This window comes from Papilio xuthus, unplaced genomic scaffold (genome assembly GCF_000836235.2).
Source record: "Papilio xuthus unplaced genomic scaffold, Pxut_1.1 DF829758.1, whole genome shotgun sequence".
Lineage (NCBI taxonomy): Eukaryota > Metazoa > Arthropoda > Insecta > Lepidoptera > Papilionidae > Papilio > Papilio xuthus.
Window position 1 is genome coordinate 1518577 of NW_013528891.1, and position 18658 is coordinate 1537234.

Genomic DNA, 18658 nt, shown 5'->3' on the forward strand with positions numbered 1-18658 from the left:
TTACGGTGAAGGTAAACATCGTGATGCAACCTGCACATATCTGAGAAGATATTAAATTGTCTAATAACTAAAAGAATTGAGCGTTTCACCATCTCAAAGGCCGGCAACGCATCTGCGGTTCCTCTGGTATTTATGTCCATGGGCGTCGTTGAACACCTCGATGTTACCGCTGCTCGCTTGCCCCCTTCTCTCATAAAAAAAGACCGCAATCCGCACGGCATGAAAAAAACTTAATAACTTGTGTTCTTCCAGACTATGTTCTACATCTGTGCCAAATTTCATCAAGATCCGATAAGCCGTTCCGAATATACCTTCAAACAAACATCCATCCATCTCAACATTCGCATTTATAATATTAGTAAGAAGTAAGATTTATCAAAATAATAGTCAAAATGTTAAATTACAAACAAAAATTATAAAATTAATTTAGTACAATTAAGTAAAATTCGTTTAACTTCCCAGATTATATACTATAGAAAACTAACGCTCTTGAAAACGAAATACTCAAGAATATATCCATCTCTTTCCAGCATCCCATATACGGCAATCCACCGCGCGCAACCATTACGCCGGCTGTTCCAGCTGTCATACGTGACTGGCGAAGGTCATGAAGCGACCCTGCACGTCAAGATGGCAACCTCAGGCCAGGCGGCAGCGCTATACCGTGCTGTGACAGAGAAGCATGCATTCTATTGCTGCGAGACAGTGCGCAGTGACGTTACTGAACAGTTCATCAGGGATCTTAAGGTACGACACACAATGCCACGAATATATTTGTATTTTAACTTTTTTTTTCTTTTTTTTATAGGGGCTTTGGTTCTTGAACATGCCAGTCCCATATGATAATAATACAATTTTCAAAAATTACGTTAACCGGTTAACTAAACTAATTAAAACACACGAAACGCGGAATAGCTTCCACTTGACGCCTGTCTTCTGTGTGGTCCTGGTATTTCACCGGGCGAGCCGGGCCGATTCGAAGATGTTAAAGCGGGCTCTACCGTTGTTAACACAGCACTTTAAAAAGCTACCGTACCATAGTTTGCATATACTTCCGGAATTATTTATTTCTTTCTGGCATCTTGCCAGATTTCGACATAGAATTTAAAAAATCTTGTATAGCATTTGAATATTTTAATTAACTTTTTTTTGTATAACTTACGTTGATAAATTTAAAATAAATTTTTTCAACGTAAAACTGCGCACTTTAGATTTTGAAAGGTCCGTTTCATTATTAATTCACGAGTTGTGTTTACTATCGTTAAAGCAGTTTTCGTATTCATGTCATCGATTTATTCTTAACTGCGTCACTTCAAATTCTGTCTAGATAGATAGATAGACGAAATAAAAAAATAGATTTAAAACTATCGTGGAACGTAACGTATGATAAACCGCTGGAAATCCCAAACTACAGGTGACATGTAAAAACAGTATCTTAATTTAAATTTTATTTCGATTTGTGAATACATCTTTAGCTACGTTCTCTCTTATTTATTCTGTGATTTATCGAAGGCAACAGTTTTCGTATAAATGGATTTGTAAATTACATATCACGTTCGTCCTCTCCAGCGGTCAATCGAATACAAATAAAAGTAATCTATACGCCACATTTTTTTTGTTTGACATTTATTAGGAAATTAAGGTTAAAAGTCAAAAATAAATTCTCTTAAAAACTCTTTATAATATTATCCAAGATCCTGTTTGAAACTCATAATTTTAACTTGTTCTTAATTTATTTATTTCCAGGGTACAATAGCGTCTATATTCAACGACTCGTCAACATTGGGTCGACGCTACGTGTTCGATATCAGACGCACGTGTCGCGAGGTCCACGATCGGGCACGCCGCGCTGCGCATGCGCACGCGCACGCACATGAGCCGCGCACGAGACGTAGATCGGGAAGTAACCACGAGGTAAGCATTACGACTTATACAACTAACCGTGGGTTGTTAAGACCAAAATCTCATTATAAAATATCTCTATCTTTAAAAAAAACAGGCATATCAATAGGTTCTTAATAGTTAATAGTCCTCTTTCCCTTTTCACCTCTTTTCTCTTAAGGATGGGAAGTGGAAGTGGATTTTCTGGATGATAGCTTGGAAAAATATTCACTTTCTGTGCATCCTTCGTCGATTATAAGTAAGCATATGCAATTGCGTATGTCTATGGGCAACGGTCGCTTCGCTATTTCAGCGATTTCAGGTGACCGCTAGTTTGTTTGCCACCTTTTGATTTAAAAAAAAAGTTTTAAACGGCGCATTTGGTCTCAGAAACTCTTTTTAAAACTACAATATATTTGTAATTTTTGCATGTGACTACAATTTTTTTTTAAAAAAAAGCTAACTTCAGTGTACTAATCTTTCAAAGTTTTAATTTGTTTTATCTGTTGTCAGGAGGGATTGCCACGTTCGCGCAGCAGTAGTAGCAGTGAGAGCGGCGGTGCGCTGGCGTGCCGAGTCTGTATGGATGCCGCCATTGACACGCTACTGCTGCCTTGCCGCCACGTCGTCTGCTGCCAGAACTGCGCACCCAGGTATGTACAGACAGAACACAGAACACACTGACATTATACGATACTGACTCATAGATAAATACTGACGCAGTGGGACACACACTGACGCAGTGGGACACACACTGACGCAGTGGGACACACACTGACGCAGTGGGACACACACTGACGAAATGGGACACATACTATCGAAGTGGGATACTTACTATCGCAGAGTGGGGTAAATTCTGACACAGTGAGGAACATTCTGACACACTGGGATACATACTATACTGGGAACTGGGATAGTTAAATACATACTGAGGCAGCGCAGTGGGATACATATTTTTATCCAGGACACTAGTAAATATTTCATTTATAAAATTAACTCGATTCTTTCCCTTATTAATGCAAATATTTTCAAAATGTATGAAGATTGAGAATTATGATAAAAGATGAGAAGTTGATATTTTCCTGCGTGAATAATAAAATTTGTTTCTTTTGTTACAGATGCAATCGTTGCCCGTTATGTCGTGGTGAAATAGAAAAGCTAATGCACATATTCCTGCCCGTTGAATACCAGAAAAGTCCTGGAGTCATAATAAAATGATCGAAAGACAAATTCGAATCGAAGACTCGACTATGAAACGGCAAAACGAATACGAAAAATCGTTTTTGGTACTACACTACTCCCGCCATTGAGCTCGTGTGACAGCTGTCAAGTTGACAGTTTGACGTTGACGCCAGTGTCTATGGTATTATAATGCGTTCATTTAAATTGGAATCAAAAATTAATGAATGATTAAAAAAAGTGGGAAAATAAGACTCCGTGACACTGTGTGTACAGTGAAATGAAATGGAAAAAAACTCAAATGACTACAAAATGTGTGTGTGATTGTCTGTCTAGTCAAAAAATTTTGACTTTGTTCAAAGCATTTTTTACTTTATATTGTCTAATGGAGTGTCGCTTGTACGGAATCAGGGCCATTCCAATATTTAACCAATAATAATAAAATATTTTGGTACTTATCATATAAGATTAAAAATCAATTAATAAATCTTAAGTTAATTAAAAAAAATTACTAAAAATTTTTCCTTCGTTTTAGAAGGCTGTAATTTTTATATATTTTGATTTTTTCAATTAAATAACTTAACACCTGGCCTTTGTGTCACTTTAAAACATAATTATGAAAAAATGTGAAAACCAAAAATAAAAAATCTTCGTAAGATATATGAAATGTGCATTTTAATATTATTATTAAAGATATTGTATATTTTGAATTGCGTTAACATTTACGTAAGTCGTAAAAATAAAGTAAGACTCGTGGTCTATAAGATATTTCTTTAAGAAAAATAAACTTAATAAACTCGATATATATGTAGTTTTATTTACCCTAAAACTTGAGCAATCATTTTTGAGTGCACAAAAAGCAATTGGCAAACATTGTATATGTACCTGATGGTCATCATCAACCTGCGCACCTAATCCTCCTACTCTTACATCTATCAGCCGTCATATCTGAATCCCCCCTCCTCTTACGCTTATCCTCTTTCTTACAATCCATCCATACTTTCTTTGGTCTTCTATATTTATAGCTTTATGTACCATAACAATTTGATTTCAAAAATCCAAAGCTTTGCTTTCTTTATGTAAACTATAGATCAAATAGCTTTTTTTATATTGGCAGCACTGACATCTATGTCTTACCATAAGCAATTAATTCGATTCAGAAATTTAATGACTTATTTTGCCATAAAATAAAAAAGATCTCAGAAAAATCTATGAAAAAGTGAAAACATTTTAGTATTCTAATTGTAAAATATTTTCACATAATTTCGTTTCGTTGTATAATAATAAAATGTGTCTCTGTGACACAGACCAGTCTTGTCAACTTGTCAGTTTGAAAGTTTTGAACTTATTGTCTATGACAATAGTAATATTGCCACGCTTAAAATATAATAATGACACGTTAACAAAAAGATTAAATTAAATGATAGTAAATGATTTTACAAATAAATAAGACAATTTATTCATAACTATAGTAATGTACTTTGTATTTAACATTTATCAAATTATAATTACATTGAACCAGCAGATAGAGAAGTTGTTAATTTAACTGTTTTAAAGAGAAAGTAGATTGATTTTTTTTGATTTCCTTATTTTTAAGAAGTTATAATAATCGTTTTATTTTTCATTCAATGATTTGGTAATTTTTAATCGTTGAACCATAAAATGGGAGAACAAAATGTAATGGCAACATTTTTCCCAATTCGCACGAGCGCAAGATGGCTGCCAATTTATGTGAATGCAAGGACGAGTTGTAAAGTGATATTCGTTGGTTCGGTGATATTTAGTTTATACTGTGATAATAACTTTGTAAATATTACGTGGCTGCAGTGTATGTGTTTTCGTGCAATCTGTTATGAGTTTTCGATGGTTATAAATCTATATGTGCAATATTGCGTTAGAAGTCATTTAAAATGTTCTGTGTTGAGTTGTGATTATTATTTATGCAGTGACAGCCCTATCTGGGCTGATATGATGCGTGTTGTTGGATGATACCGGTCAATTCATGTGAGTACAATTTTTAGCTGCGTATTACCTTAAGAGTAGACTATGTGTCAAGCAAAAACGGATTTGTTAGCTCTGTTAACCTATTTGACTATATGGGGAGTTTGGTGTAGCGTGGCGAAACGAGGCGCCGGTTCGTTGCCGGGCGGCTCGGGCCTCGCAGCAGCTGTTCGATTCACACGCTGTCTTTACCTCTAATTCATTAATCACACAATTTTTTACAAAACATCGATGTTTTAAAAATGACATTGTCCTGTCTCATGTTTCTTTGCGGTGTCGTTCGAGGTACACTCATGTTTTACCATAAAAGTGCCTTTTGTGGCTAACAAAAAGTAAAATACAAGACGTTTAGACGATTATAACACATTGACAAAGCTTGTTTATGGATAAACATCAATCAGTGTTGCAAGTAACTGTTCAAAATTTACACAATACTAAAATTATGTAATTAATTTGGAAATGTGGATAAAAGGCATATTTGAATTAGTATCAAAGTGGGACAAGGCCATAAAATTATATTAAAATGAGGTCAGTCATTTGACAATCAATGCTTTAGTTGTTTAACCTCAATCCATTGTAGAAATAAAAAAAAACTATTCTTCTGGATGCACTACTACTTAAAATCTATATTAGCTGTTAACATATAGTATGTAATATGTTATTTAGCTTGCATATTACTAGTTTCACACACTATTGTGTGATTGAAATGATGATATATTTTTATAAAGAAAGGTTTTTATTGTTATGAAAGCATTGAGACATGTATCATAATTCCATTGTATTCAGAATACTGTGGATGGTATGTGAAAATAAAAATGTTTATACAACAGCTATTCAAGTCAGTGGGTCGGTGGACTTTCTCTATATCCTTTGTTAACTTATCAAGTGCTAGAAATTATATAGAAAAGTGTACAGTCAAAATTACATCCTACTCATTATGATGATGTCTGAAGTATGAAATATCTTATCTTACTAATATTATAAATATATATAAAGAAAGTAAAGTGTGTGTGGAGGGGTACACCAGTACATGTAATCCTAGGAGATAGGAGGAGATTGATGGATGATGGTGACATTAAGAAGGGGTAGATGATGGTAGATTGATTTGGATTGTGGAAATTTGGTATGCCGACACTACATAAGTAGGACAAGGTCAGAGAGATGATGATGACTAATATTATCAAAATGAATGTTCAGGTGGACATGGTTTTTTAGTTTAAACAAATTATTTAAGCTTAGAGAATATGCACATTTTCAACCTATTTATTGAGAAATTACAAATAATTAATTCATAACTTTCCAAATAAATTTTGCATTGATAAAGGAGCAATCAGCTTAGGAATAATGTGTTTGACTTCGAATCTGCAGGTCTTGGTACAATCCCCTCTATTTCCATTGTGGTTTTTGAATATTTTATGTACATTTATCTGTACTGTGTTGTCACTGTGAAAGTTAGCATTGTGATGCAATCAGCATTTATCTGAAATTCAAAGATATGTCAATCAATTTAACAGTGGTAGAGCCCGCTTCAACATCTTCGCATGAATCGACCCGGCTCGCCCGGTGAAATACCACGACCACACATAAAACAAGCGTCAAGTGGAAGCAATTCCGCGTTTCGTCTGATGAGTGTGCGTCCCGGAGGCCAAAATTAGTCCTTTTTCTCTTCCCATCCCATTTCTTATAAGGAAAGGATGGGAAGTGGAAGTGGACTTTCCGGATGAGAGGATGCATGGAAAGGGAAAATATTTTCTTTCTGTGCATCCTCTCCTCCGTCGATTAAAGGTAGGCAACGCATATGCAATTGCGTATGTCTATGGGCAACGGTCACTTCGCTATTTCAGCGATTTCAGGTGACATTCGCTCGTTTGCCATCTTGTGATATAAAAAAAAATCAAAGCTTATTTGGCCAGGCGTTGTTGACTTAGGCTTAGTAACCCTTAACTTAGACTAGGCTTTGTATATCTCTGTTGAGATATGTATAATATGTAGGGTAAAATTTTAGGCTGCATTAGGACAGTGCACAACAACATGAACCTCAAGAAAATCATCTAGTATGAGTTACTTTAGCATGAAGGTCCAAATTTATACTAATTAAACAATGCTATGCATATTATATAGTCCGGAGTAGTTACTGACAAGTTTAGACCAAATTCCAATCTAAAAACTCAACCGTAGACTAACTATAATTCATGGTAAACTAGTTGTTGCCCGCAACTTCATAGTAAGATTAACTTAATAAACTTTATTAGTAGGCTATGTATTTTTCCAGACTATGTTCTACATCTATGCCAAATTTTAGCAAGAGCTGTTTAGCTGTACTGGTGATATGTAGTAACAAATATCCATCCATCCATCAAGCATTTATGTTTGTTTTAAATTCCATGTCAATGGAGATGTGGGAGACAGGTTATAAATAGAAGTCTTCAAATTTGGGTTTTTACATGTTAACTAATATTAAATATTTGTGTAATCATTTATAAAGATGAAGGAAAATGTTAAATCAATTTGTGCCAAATAGTACTATCATATCTATAATCAGCCTAGCAACAAGCTATGCTTCGGTAATTTTTACATCCAAGTGTTACATATGTGTTAATTTTGACTTTTAAAGTGTGTTAACTCATTGGAATATATTAAGTAAATACCATTTTGTTGTCAGGCGAAAAGTTTCATTTTATGTATTTGTGCTAGCAGTCACCCGCGTCTCTTTCTGCGCGGAATTTAAAAAAAAAACTTAATTAGTAGCCTATGTGTTCTTCCAGACAATGTTCTATATCTTTGCCAAATTTCATCAAGATCAGATGAGCCGTCCCGCAGATAACTTCAAAAAACAATAAGCTTTTTAGTTTTTGAAATATTACTATAGTTGTTGATGAATTTCGCAGCAATTAATTATAATTAATTTATACATAATTTACACAACAATCGCATATTCGTATCCGCCGGATAAATTGTTATCAAATTGCAAAATTGTTGAATTGTTAACAAGACTCATTATAACCATGGGATTCAACATTCATGTGATTCAGAAACATATATGTTTTCGAGACAATAATATGATGCTACGGTATGCAATTTTACTATGGCATAGTAAAGTGTTTCTTTTTGATTAATAATGAAGAAATGTGATGTAACTTCTCATCTTAACATGTACCTAAATAAATAAACGCAACTTCTATATATTCTAAACACGTAAACTTGAACCGTTTATGTATTGACGAAGCAATGTATGCGTTTTCATTACGCTCCTAAAGCATACATAATACGTGGCCGACCTTCGCAAATCGACCAGAATTATAATCCGCCTTAAGTATTATTTATGTAAATATATAAAAAAGCATCTTTAGCACGGCACTTCACGGCACGGTCATCTGGTGCAAAACACTAGTTTCTTCCTAAAATCCCATCAAAATATGTTCAGTTGATCCGCAGATTACCCCTATATATACTGATAACATAATCTAAAAAACACATGGGGTTATATAATAATTAATTTTTAAATTCCGCGCGGACGAAGACGCGACTAAAAGCTAGTTACATATTAAAATGATGTGACTATCTATTTGAACTTACGTAAAAATGTAGATTATAGAAATAAAATCCTATATGAAGTCCCAAGAAACACATTTTAGAGTGATACGTAGATTCGTTGGCTCAGTGGTTAAACACTTGACAATACAATCTGCAGGTCCTGGGTTCGAATCGCGCCATGTGCCAACGTTTCTTTCGATATACATATTTACATTTTTCCGATGTTGTTACGGTGAAGGATAACATCGTGATGTACATATCTGAGAAGGGATTCAAAAGGATGTGTAAAATCAATCAACCCGCGCTGGGCCAGCGTGGTTCACTATGGCCTAGTCACGCCTAACATAGCGTAGACTCCGAGCCTCTCAATGGAGACGTATAGTAGGCTGATGATGAAAGAGGATAATATGTTTTGTAGAAATGTTTCGGCAGTGAAAACACAGTAACTTGGAGCGATGACCCCATCGAATTGAACAGTTGGTCTTGCAAAATACGAGTACTCTACACAGACATGCGAAAATGTCAATTAATTTATAACTGCATTGTACTGGTTTAACTTGATTATTGAAGCAATTATACCGCTTTTGTACCGTTTAAATTAAATGTTACATGTCAATTATGTGTTATGTAAGGTAAATTAATAATGTAAAGAATAATGCAATTTATATAACATTGCGACGGTATATAAATGACGTAGATATGTAAGGTTATTGCTCCTTTTAATTACGATAACTTATAGAATTCAATTTTAATTCTTACTAATATTATAAATGCGAATGTTTGGACGATGTTTGTTTGAAAATATCTCGAGAACGGCTGTATGGATCTTGTTTTAATTTGGCATATATATAGAACATAGTCTGGAAGAACACAGATTCGTGGACGACAGGTAGTAGCAACTAAACTTAATTATTCTGTTATAGATGTTATGACATTACTTCTTGTATTTAGTTACCTCGTGGTATATTCGTGGTCGAACGCAAAATACATAAAGAAAATATTACTTTGACCCATTTCTTTTGATGAAATATCAATGACAGGCTAAAAGTTGGTATCCAATGTATATAATATAATATACATAGGTGATGTATTGGTTGTGTTGCGATCGCTAATGCGCCGAGTGGGTGATTCATCAGGCGCCGACACTGACGGATTAGCGGGCGCGGATGTATATGTTTGTGGCCAGGAAAACAGCGAGAGTCCGACATACTTATTCGTCCTTAGATTAATGTTCAGCTAAATCATTAGTAAAATCTACAAATACATACAAGGATATTGTGTAGTTTTTAACTTTTCGATTAGCGATCTTAATACTGGTTGTTGCCGTTGTGTTTTTTAGACTATGTTATACATGGGCCAAATTTCAAAGAGATTTATGCAGCTATTCTGGAGATACGTTCTAACAAACATCCATCCAAACATTCGCATTTATAATATTAGTAAGATTTGCCTTCTAAATGTTAGGGCTAATTTGATTAAATAATAGATATATTCAATTTTATTTATTACCTGCTATTTATATCTCACATTTAATATGATTTACTAATGATACGTTTTAATTCTGAGTCGTAGTTTATTTACAATTTCGTGGCCCCGCATCGCGGCAACCAGTTTAGAGTTCATTCATAAGTAGGCGAGGTCTGTGATTAACCGCCGGCCTTTGTGTTCACCCACTCACGCGAGCTGCAGACAATTTTAATATAATACATACCTCACGACTAGTCTATAAAGTGGGAATAGTAAAGATGATCAACTTGGCAGGGTAAAGGTTTGAATCGTTTTGTAAGAAATATGATATATATAATAAAGATCTTTTCGTAGAGGCTATATTTTATCGATAAAGATATTTGCTTACACTTTCAAGTGTCTAGGGCCTAGGGTAAAGACGTTGAAATTACGATGAAAAGGAAGAGGTTAGCGGGGAGGGCGTGGTAAATACTTGTACACTAGCTGTCACCCACGTATCCGTCCGCGTGGAATTAATAAAAAACATAATTAGTAGTTTATGTGTTCTTCCAGGCTATGTTTTGTATCAGTGCTAAATTTCATCAAGACCCATTACGCCGTTCTTGAAATACCTTGTAACAAACATCCATCCATCTAAACATTCGCATTTATAATAATAATAATAAGATAATAAGATGAGTTTATATTTCTGTAGAAAAACTGAGACTACAAATTTTAACATGATTTTGAGCAGTGTGAACTGATTGTAAATTCACATAGATTATAGTATTACTGTAGTTTCGTTTCATAATCAACTCTATATTATCGTGGGAAACCGTTGTAAGGCGTTTGACATCGCTCATTTCGCAATTAGACGACTGTCTGTTGACTTACCTGATGGCTATGAAGTAATCATTGTGTTATTGATCTAAATGATACATACTTGATACATTTTTAACTTATAGTCGGTTTCTGAGACTTCCTTAATAACTGCTTAAAAATAGTAATTAATTTGGCTTTGATATGTCATACAAAATGTTGGTCTTTCCATTTTAGTGATCCAATGATGGGATTCTATCGGTCTATAGTTTCTTATTAAAACACGCGCAAGCAATCATAAAGAATTCAAAGAATGTTGTCGTTTTGTTTGCTTTTAGCTATCTTAAGTTAGGGGTGCCAGACGATAATTCTTTTTATAGGTTGATTTTACATTTTAATTTCTTGTTTATTTTACATTAATAACCTTACCTAGGTAATTAATTATTAAAAACTTTTGTATATTTCAAGCAATGGATATATCGTTTTTTTTTATAAAAGCCGCGCAATATGTGACATTCTGCCTTCCAATTTGCAAGGTAAAAATAATAACTTCTTATTCGTACGAGGTTTGAGTATTAAATAAATACTTAATAAACGTATTTGTTCAATGGAAATTGGTCATCGGTATAAAACTTATTGTCGTATTTATTTTGAAATTTTCAAACTTTACTAATTTGACAACCCTAGTCAACTACAACCGAGGGCTTGTCCAGTTTTTATCTTATGGCGACGTAAATTGTCTTATGTTTTTTCTCGTTTGGCGACGTGTTGATTTAAACCTTACTGTAGCCCCAACGCCAAGCATCTAAATAAGACAGAGGACCTAGCATGAATATTCTTGAAAACGTTTTCTTGACGTCATCGGCATACTATGTATTCAAATTTGTACCTAATTTGTCTATGACGTTACGAAAGCGTATGTCGCACGCATATATTCGTGTTAGGACCACAGAAGTGTTAAGCTTTTTTATTATTATTCTTAACTAAAGTGGAGTTTTTTTTATAACGACTTTTAAGAGACCTTATTGAACAAGTAAATGTATGTAAGAGCGCAGTTTCATTATTCGTTAGGGCCTTCATGCGTTAGGCAATAGTCCTTTTTCTTACAACACATTATCGATGTCAGAGTCCCCTCACGATGCTTGCTTTACACTGACCGATCAACTTCATTGGTAGCCAGTATGCGGGAATTCCCTTGCTGCTGTGGAAAATTGCGCCCTAATCCCTTACCTTTTGATTTAAGTGTGTGAGTGTTACGTATAACGGTGTGTTTCCACTGTTGTCGCACCTGTTTAACAACAGTATTGTGGTTCTCTCATTGTCTTTCCACAACAGTTGAAAAGTTGAAAGTCATGGTGATAAGATTATTAGTGTTGATGAGGATACCTGTACTCCTGGTATTTTTCTTCGGTTACGACGTACGGCTGTCCGCTGTTAGAACTTTTGGGCGAGTGACACCGACACTCCTCCCGACTCTCCTCTTCCCGTATGATATATAACCCTTCCAATTCAAATTGGCGGCTCAGAGTATGGCACGTTGGCCATTATTGCCACCATTATTAACTTGGTTACTGCTAAAATGACTAATATTATCACTAACAATTTGTTTTGTTGCAAATTAAGCGTAGATTAAATTCGTATTAAGATTTCTTTTCATATTAATAAGGTGATTAAGATGTGTTTATAAAGTTGAATAAACACGAAACTATTTAAGTATATATTTACATTAAAGAAATGTAATATTCTTTAACATCTAAAGATTTTACATTGAATCGTTTTAGTTTACACAGAAAATATACAGAGTGTTGTTTATGAAATAATTTCACTTTAAATAATTCTCACAAACGTTTCAGATCCGGTATCAAACATTTATTTATTTGTGAAGCTGAAACCGATTTAGATTTTGTTTGAATTTGTAGGAATTAAATTTTCATTACATCAGTAAATATTTATCATTCTATTTTAAATGGAATTTAACCTAATTATTGTATTTTTAACCTATTTGTTATTGTGAATGCTTCGATTTGATAATTTGTAAGAGAGATATCCTGTGAAATTAGTCTGTTTGTAAAGTAATCATTAATTCTTTAACATAGTTCCTAAAAATACACAAGTCTCTACACAATTTGCTGTAAGATTATAAACTGACGAAATGACCTATTGTTGTCTTTCTTCTTACTAATATTATAAATGCGAATGTTTGGATGGATGTTTGTTACAAGGCATCTTTATAATAACTGCATGAATATTGCTGAAATTTGGTATAGATGTAGAACATTGTCTGGAAGAAGACATAGGCTACTAATTAAGTTTTTATTTAATACTGCGCGAAAGGAGTCGCCTCTAATCTCACTAGCTATATATTTAATGTGTTATGTTCGGTGTTCTACTTTTGCTACTGTTCCAGTCAAATTAAAATGTGACGAAGTTGTAAATCTGACGGTGACGTAACTGAATTTGAATCGAATACCCATGTAGTGACATTCTCAGCGTGTCCATGCGTTGGCATTTTGTCTGGTTGTCGTGACGGCTGGGTAATTGCCGATAACGCTGTATACGAACAAACATACCGACCAACTTATCTATCTCACGACTTCACACCGTTTCGCTTTTTATTATTATTTTTATGAAACGTTAATAAGTGATAAAAACATATTTTTATAGTATAGTCACCATCAAAAGTGAATGTAACATTAAAATGCTTTTGTAAAAGATAATGTTTAATAGTACAAAAGTTAATGTAACAGAGGGCTTAGCACGAATATTCGTGAGAACGGTTTCGTAATGACATCGTCAAAATTTGTATTAAAATTTGTACATCAACAAATCTCACACTCTCTCATATTGGGTACTCTGATGCGTGGAATTGTGTAAAATAACAAATGCGCATATTTGGATAGTTGGATGTTGGTTAGAAGGTAACTCCGGAACGGCTGCAAGGATCTCGATGAAATTTGGTAAATTAAGTTGTTTAATACCTTGCGGACCGAGTCGCGGGCGACACCTAATAAGTATATTACATCGCTAGAATTAAAAAAAATACCATGCCGTGCCGACCCTTTATCGGCAAAAAGATTGTGTTGATGTGTTTGCGAAAAATGTGCTTTTTTCTACGGTGAAAATATTTTGGCGTTTTATTGGAACGAAATATGATTTTGTTCTGAAGTGGGCGTGTCCGGTCACGTGGTACAATGTTGCTAGGGTTGTATAGTGGAGCGGGGGTGGAGGTAGTATGGAAGGTCGCAGAATTATAGTTGTCTCGTTTTCCGTCGCATTTTCGGTAGCTTGCCATTTCTTGACTAAACAATAATGTTTTTTGGCAAATGTTATCAAATGATTTAGATTTAGTCTAATAACCTTTTATCTGGGAATGGTCTAAATAGATACGCTTCTTTTTAGGTTAATGACCTATAGTAAATACGAAAGTTTACGTTTGTGGGGTGACTGAATGACATGGAAGAAATCATGCAAGGATACTAATAATAAATATATTATTAACAGTGAATGAGATGTGTACAAAATGTTTTCATATTAAATAGGCAATAGTAATAAAAGGTATTTTTGTTATGAAGAATTTGTATGACCTTTAGTAGTTATCTACAAGTCTTAAGGGTCATAAGTCATTTTAATCGGATCTCTTGCTCGACATTACATGTCCTGTGTTACCAGCGTACTAGGGATGTTACAATATTCTTTAAATTATCGATATATATATTTGTTACTAGCTGTCACCCGCGACTCCGTCCGCGCGGGATTAAAAATAGATGTTGGCCAATTCTCAGACCTACTCAATATGCTCACAAAATTTCATGAGAATCGGTCAGTCCGTTTCGGAGGAGTATGGGAACGAAAATTGTGACACGTGAATTTTATGTATAAGATATACTATATTCTAATTTTAAAAGCGCTCTTTGTTGATAGTGTGGTTTAAACTAAAATTTTAAGTGAAAAAAGGTTTTAAGGTCCAATTCATAAAATGTTCCTTCGTAATCCCAATTTCTTTGGCATTCTTCGTATGTTATAGTTAGGTATAGAATTAATCTTGATGCATTTGCAAATGGCAACGAAAATATATTTTTATTCTTTACATAAAATATTGTATGTAAAGTGTTATGTTTATCTAAATCCATTATCATACTATATACATATAAAACTCTACTATTTACGTATTTGACTACGTATTTCGCGAAGGCCTTGGCTGTTGTGGTTACATTGTAGTGTTGGCGTGAGGCGTTTGAACTTGCTGACCGCTGTTACTAGGTTGACCAACAGTTTATATATTTATTCCAAATAAAGATAATAATATCTTTTTTTGACTATATAATAAAATCAGTGATGCCAGTGTACGAATCTCTTTAACATTCTATTGATTCGAAGGCTTACCCCAGCAACATAACATGTGTTGCACAAATTGGCCGGTGCAATACTACGACCACACAGAAGATAGGCGTGAAGTGAAAGTAATCCCAAGTAAAGTCTGATGAGCGTACGTTCCTGAGACCTTATTTTATAGGGGAAATATTATATTTCTGTACATCTCCTCCTTCGCTGAATAAAGGGAGTTAACGCATCTGCGATTGCAGATGTGCGGCGGTCGCTTCGTCATTTTCAAATTCAGATGGCCGCTTGCTCGCTTGCCACCTTATATTATATAAAAAAAAAACGGTGCTGTGTACAAAGGGCTTTATTTAACTGAATATGCATTGTCGATCTCGGTGTTGTAACCGATTCTAATTACATTCGTTTAATATAAAAACTATGTTTCAAATCCTGTCTTTTTCAAATGCTTGTCACCTGATTGCTATTCACGCAAATTCTGGCACCTAATGAGGTATTCACGATTTGCCGCGCCCACCGTCGTGTTTCTCAGTTTGGCGGTGTTCGGTAACCCTGGTAGATACTAATAAATATATGTCAAATTGTGTTGACAATATTGTTATAAGTATGCCGTGTGTTGGCAATGTCGTTTTTCTCACGTGGTCTGTTAGTATGTACTGATAGTGACTGAAAAAAATTTTGTTGTTAATTTTAAAACAAACGTTTTATAATGTGCCCAGTCACTACCAGTGTCCATCGTGTGTCAAATTTCAACTTCAGTTTTTTTCTTTCAACTGAATAACAAACTTGTCATTCCCACGAAATAGTGTCATCGTCAGACCACAAGTGTTTGCTTTTATCATTAACTAGCTGTCGTCCGCGAATCCTTCCGTTTACAATTAGAAAAAAACTTGATTAGTGGCTTATGTGTTCTTCTAGACCATGTTCTACATGTATGCCATGCATGCAGCTGTTCTGGAGATACCTTCAAACAAATTTTCATTCATAAGCTTAGAACTTGATTCTTTTTAGGTACTAACGATGTGTCTTGTAGAAACGTCTAAACCGACCATGAATATATATCGTTCTATTGACATTATTTTCCATAGTTTTATAATGCGAAGGGGTTGACTGCTTTTTTTTATTAATTACTTGCTTTTTTATGGAATGTAGCGATTCAATAAACGATATTGCATTTTTTTTAAATACTCTTAACGATTTGTATTCGTTGTACATGAGCAACGAAGTCTTTTTTATTCAGGTATCGATATTGTAAATTTTCATTTATCCCGATGGGCTATTGTTTGCGCGTTTTTTTTTATCTGTCGCAGCTGCTGCCGTGACGGGGCAATATGTTACAGAGGAATTTACATTGAAATATACAGCAGTACGATTGGTATAGGTTGGTATATATATGTAGTTAAAACATTTTTGATTTTATTTTATACTAGCTGTTGCCAGCGACTCCGTTTGCACGTAATAAAAAAACATAATTTAACCTATGTGATTTTTCAGACTATGTTCTACATTTATGCCTAGTTTCAATTTCAGTTTCCTTAGGTTTTTGAGACCAAAATCCTCGTATATAACATATTGTTAACTCTATCATCAGAGATGACGATATTTTTCATACAGAGATAGAGAAACCAAAGGTAATAAACCTAAAGTATATGAATAAATATAATTTAGTGCATCCATGTGACATACATACATACAGATTATAAATATAATGTATGTATAGTGCTCTTAGTAATGCAAATACGTTAAACAAACAAACATAAGCCCCTGCTAAGTAGATCGCGGCACACATTGATGGTTTCACATATGTTTATGTCTACAACAAGATTTACTTGCATTGCATTTATATTATTAGATGTTTTGTATAACAGAGAGTAATGTTATCCCATCCATACAAATCATTGAAGAAATTCAAAGATATGTGTGAAGTCAACCAACCCGCACTGGGCCAGCGTGGTTGACTATGGCCTAGTCACCCTTAATTTAGGGTAGACGCCGAACCCCTCGGTGGGGACGCATAGTGTGCTGATGATGATGATACGAATAAAGTTGAAGTTTCTGTTTATTATATCGGAAAAAAATAATATTTCGCAAACATCGCATGTTACTTAAACATTTGTATTTTATTTCTGGCTGTCGTTTTAAAAAGAATTTATTAACGTAAATTTGTTTTATGAGTAGCTTATGTGTTCTTACAGACTATACTCTACATCTGTGCTAAATTTCATCAAGATCTGTTGAGCCGTTCCGGAGATAACTTCAAACAAACATCAATCCATCTAAACATTAATATTTATAATACTAGCGGTGGACCGCGACTTCGTCCTCATGGAATTAATGAAAAATATAATTAGTAGCCTATGTGTTATTCCAGACAATGTTCTACATCTCTTCAAAATTTCAGCGATATCTGTTGAGCCGTTCCGGAGATAATGTCAAACAAACATCTATCCAGCTAAACATTCGCATTTATAATATTAGTATGGTATAGATGTGTTTATGTCTCTAAACTCTTGATGCCACGCAGGCATGTGATTTATTTGCTCGACAAAATCTGTTGTTTGACGTCATTTCTAGATAACGTATGCCCAATAAATTATTTCACTAATCTCATATCTAAACAGTTTACTGATTAGTTAACTGTGAATTATAATGCCAAGAAAAATGAAAACAAAATTAATGATGTATGGTATTTTATAATGTTTCCCGTTGGACCAATAATTCCATCGATTCGTTCGGTCCAAAGGGAACATCTTTTAGCATTAGTCGACACGCTGCTAGTTACCCGAATGTAGGGTTGTAACAAAAGGTTCAAAAACATCGTTTCTTTAAGGTCTTATCTATACCAAAAAAAGGAAATAATTTTTTGTATTGCTACTAGCCTCTGAAACTACGGAACCGATTTGAAAAAATCTTTCACTGTTGGCAAACTACACTATCTCGGGAGGACATAGGCTATGCGTATTACTTTTTTTTATTCTACGCGTACAGTTGCGGGCAACTTAGTTTTACTTAACATCGTTCATCTCTCATTCTTATTGCGAAAAAATGAGATAACAATACTTTTTTGTACTAGCGTTAACGGTTAACGAATCAGATTTTTAAGTGTGTGAGTGGACAAACATTACGTGGCAATAAATCCAAAAATACAGTTGAAACAATGTCCGAAATAAATCAATAAGCAATCACGACGGACCTGCGTAGTTTTGGCCGGCGTCGGATCTGGGTCAGCGAATAAAATTGTAACATTGACTATATTGTGTAAGGGTATAGGGATGGCAACATGAAGTGCAAATATCGATGTCGATATTTTTATAAGATTTAATTTAATGGTATCAGTAGCCCGTGGTATGATACAACTTAATTAGTAGCATATGTACTTCCAAACTTTGTTATACGTCCATGCCAAATAATGGGGAGATCTGTACAGCCGTTCTGGAGATACCTTCAAACAAATAGTCGC

At 34.5% G+C, this 18658-nt stretch overlaps 2 protein-coding genes across 3 annotated transcripts in view; both read left to right on the forward strand.

Annotated features, from left to right (window-relative positions):
* Nucleotides 1–3579, forward strand: part of dnr1 (E3 ubiquitin-protein ligase defense repressor 1) — a 30930-nt gene extending 27351 nt beyond the window's left edge. The window contains exons 3-6 of the mRNA XM_013326764.1: nucleotides 531–747; nucleotides 1747–1914; nucleotides 2395–2534; nucleotides 3000–3579. Coding sequence (XP_013182218.1) covers nucleotides 531–747; nucleotides 1747–1914; nucleotides 2395–2534; nucleotides 3000–3099 — 625 coding nt within the window. The 3' untranslated portion in view covers nucleotides 3100–3579. The remainder of the gene's footprint in view (nucleotides 1–530; nucleotides 748–1746; nucleotides 1915–2394; nucleotides 2535–2999) is intronic.
* A 1181-nt stretch (nucleotides 3580–4760) lies between these two features.
* The window catches only part of px (MAP7 domain-containing protein plexus), a 92404-nt gene continuing 78506 nt past the window's right edge, over nucleotides 4761–18658 (forward strand). The window contains exon 1 of one of the 2 annotated variants that reach the window (XM_013326290.1): nucleotides 4761–5064. The gene's annotated coding sequence lies outside the window, so the exon portion shown is untranslated. The remainder of the gene's footprint in view (nucleotides 5065–18658) is intronic. The other variant, XM_013326297.1, reaches the window with a different exon arrangement.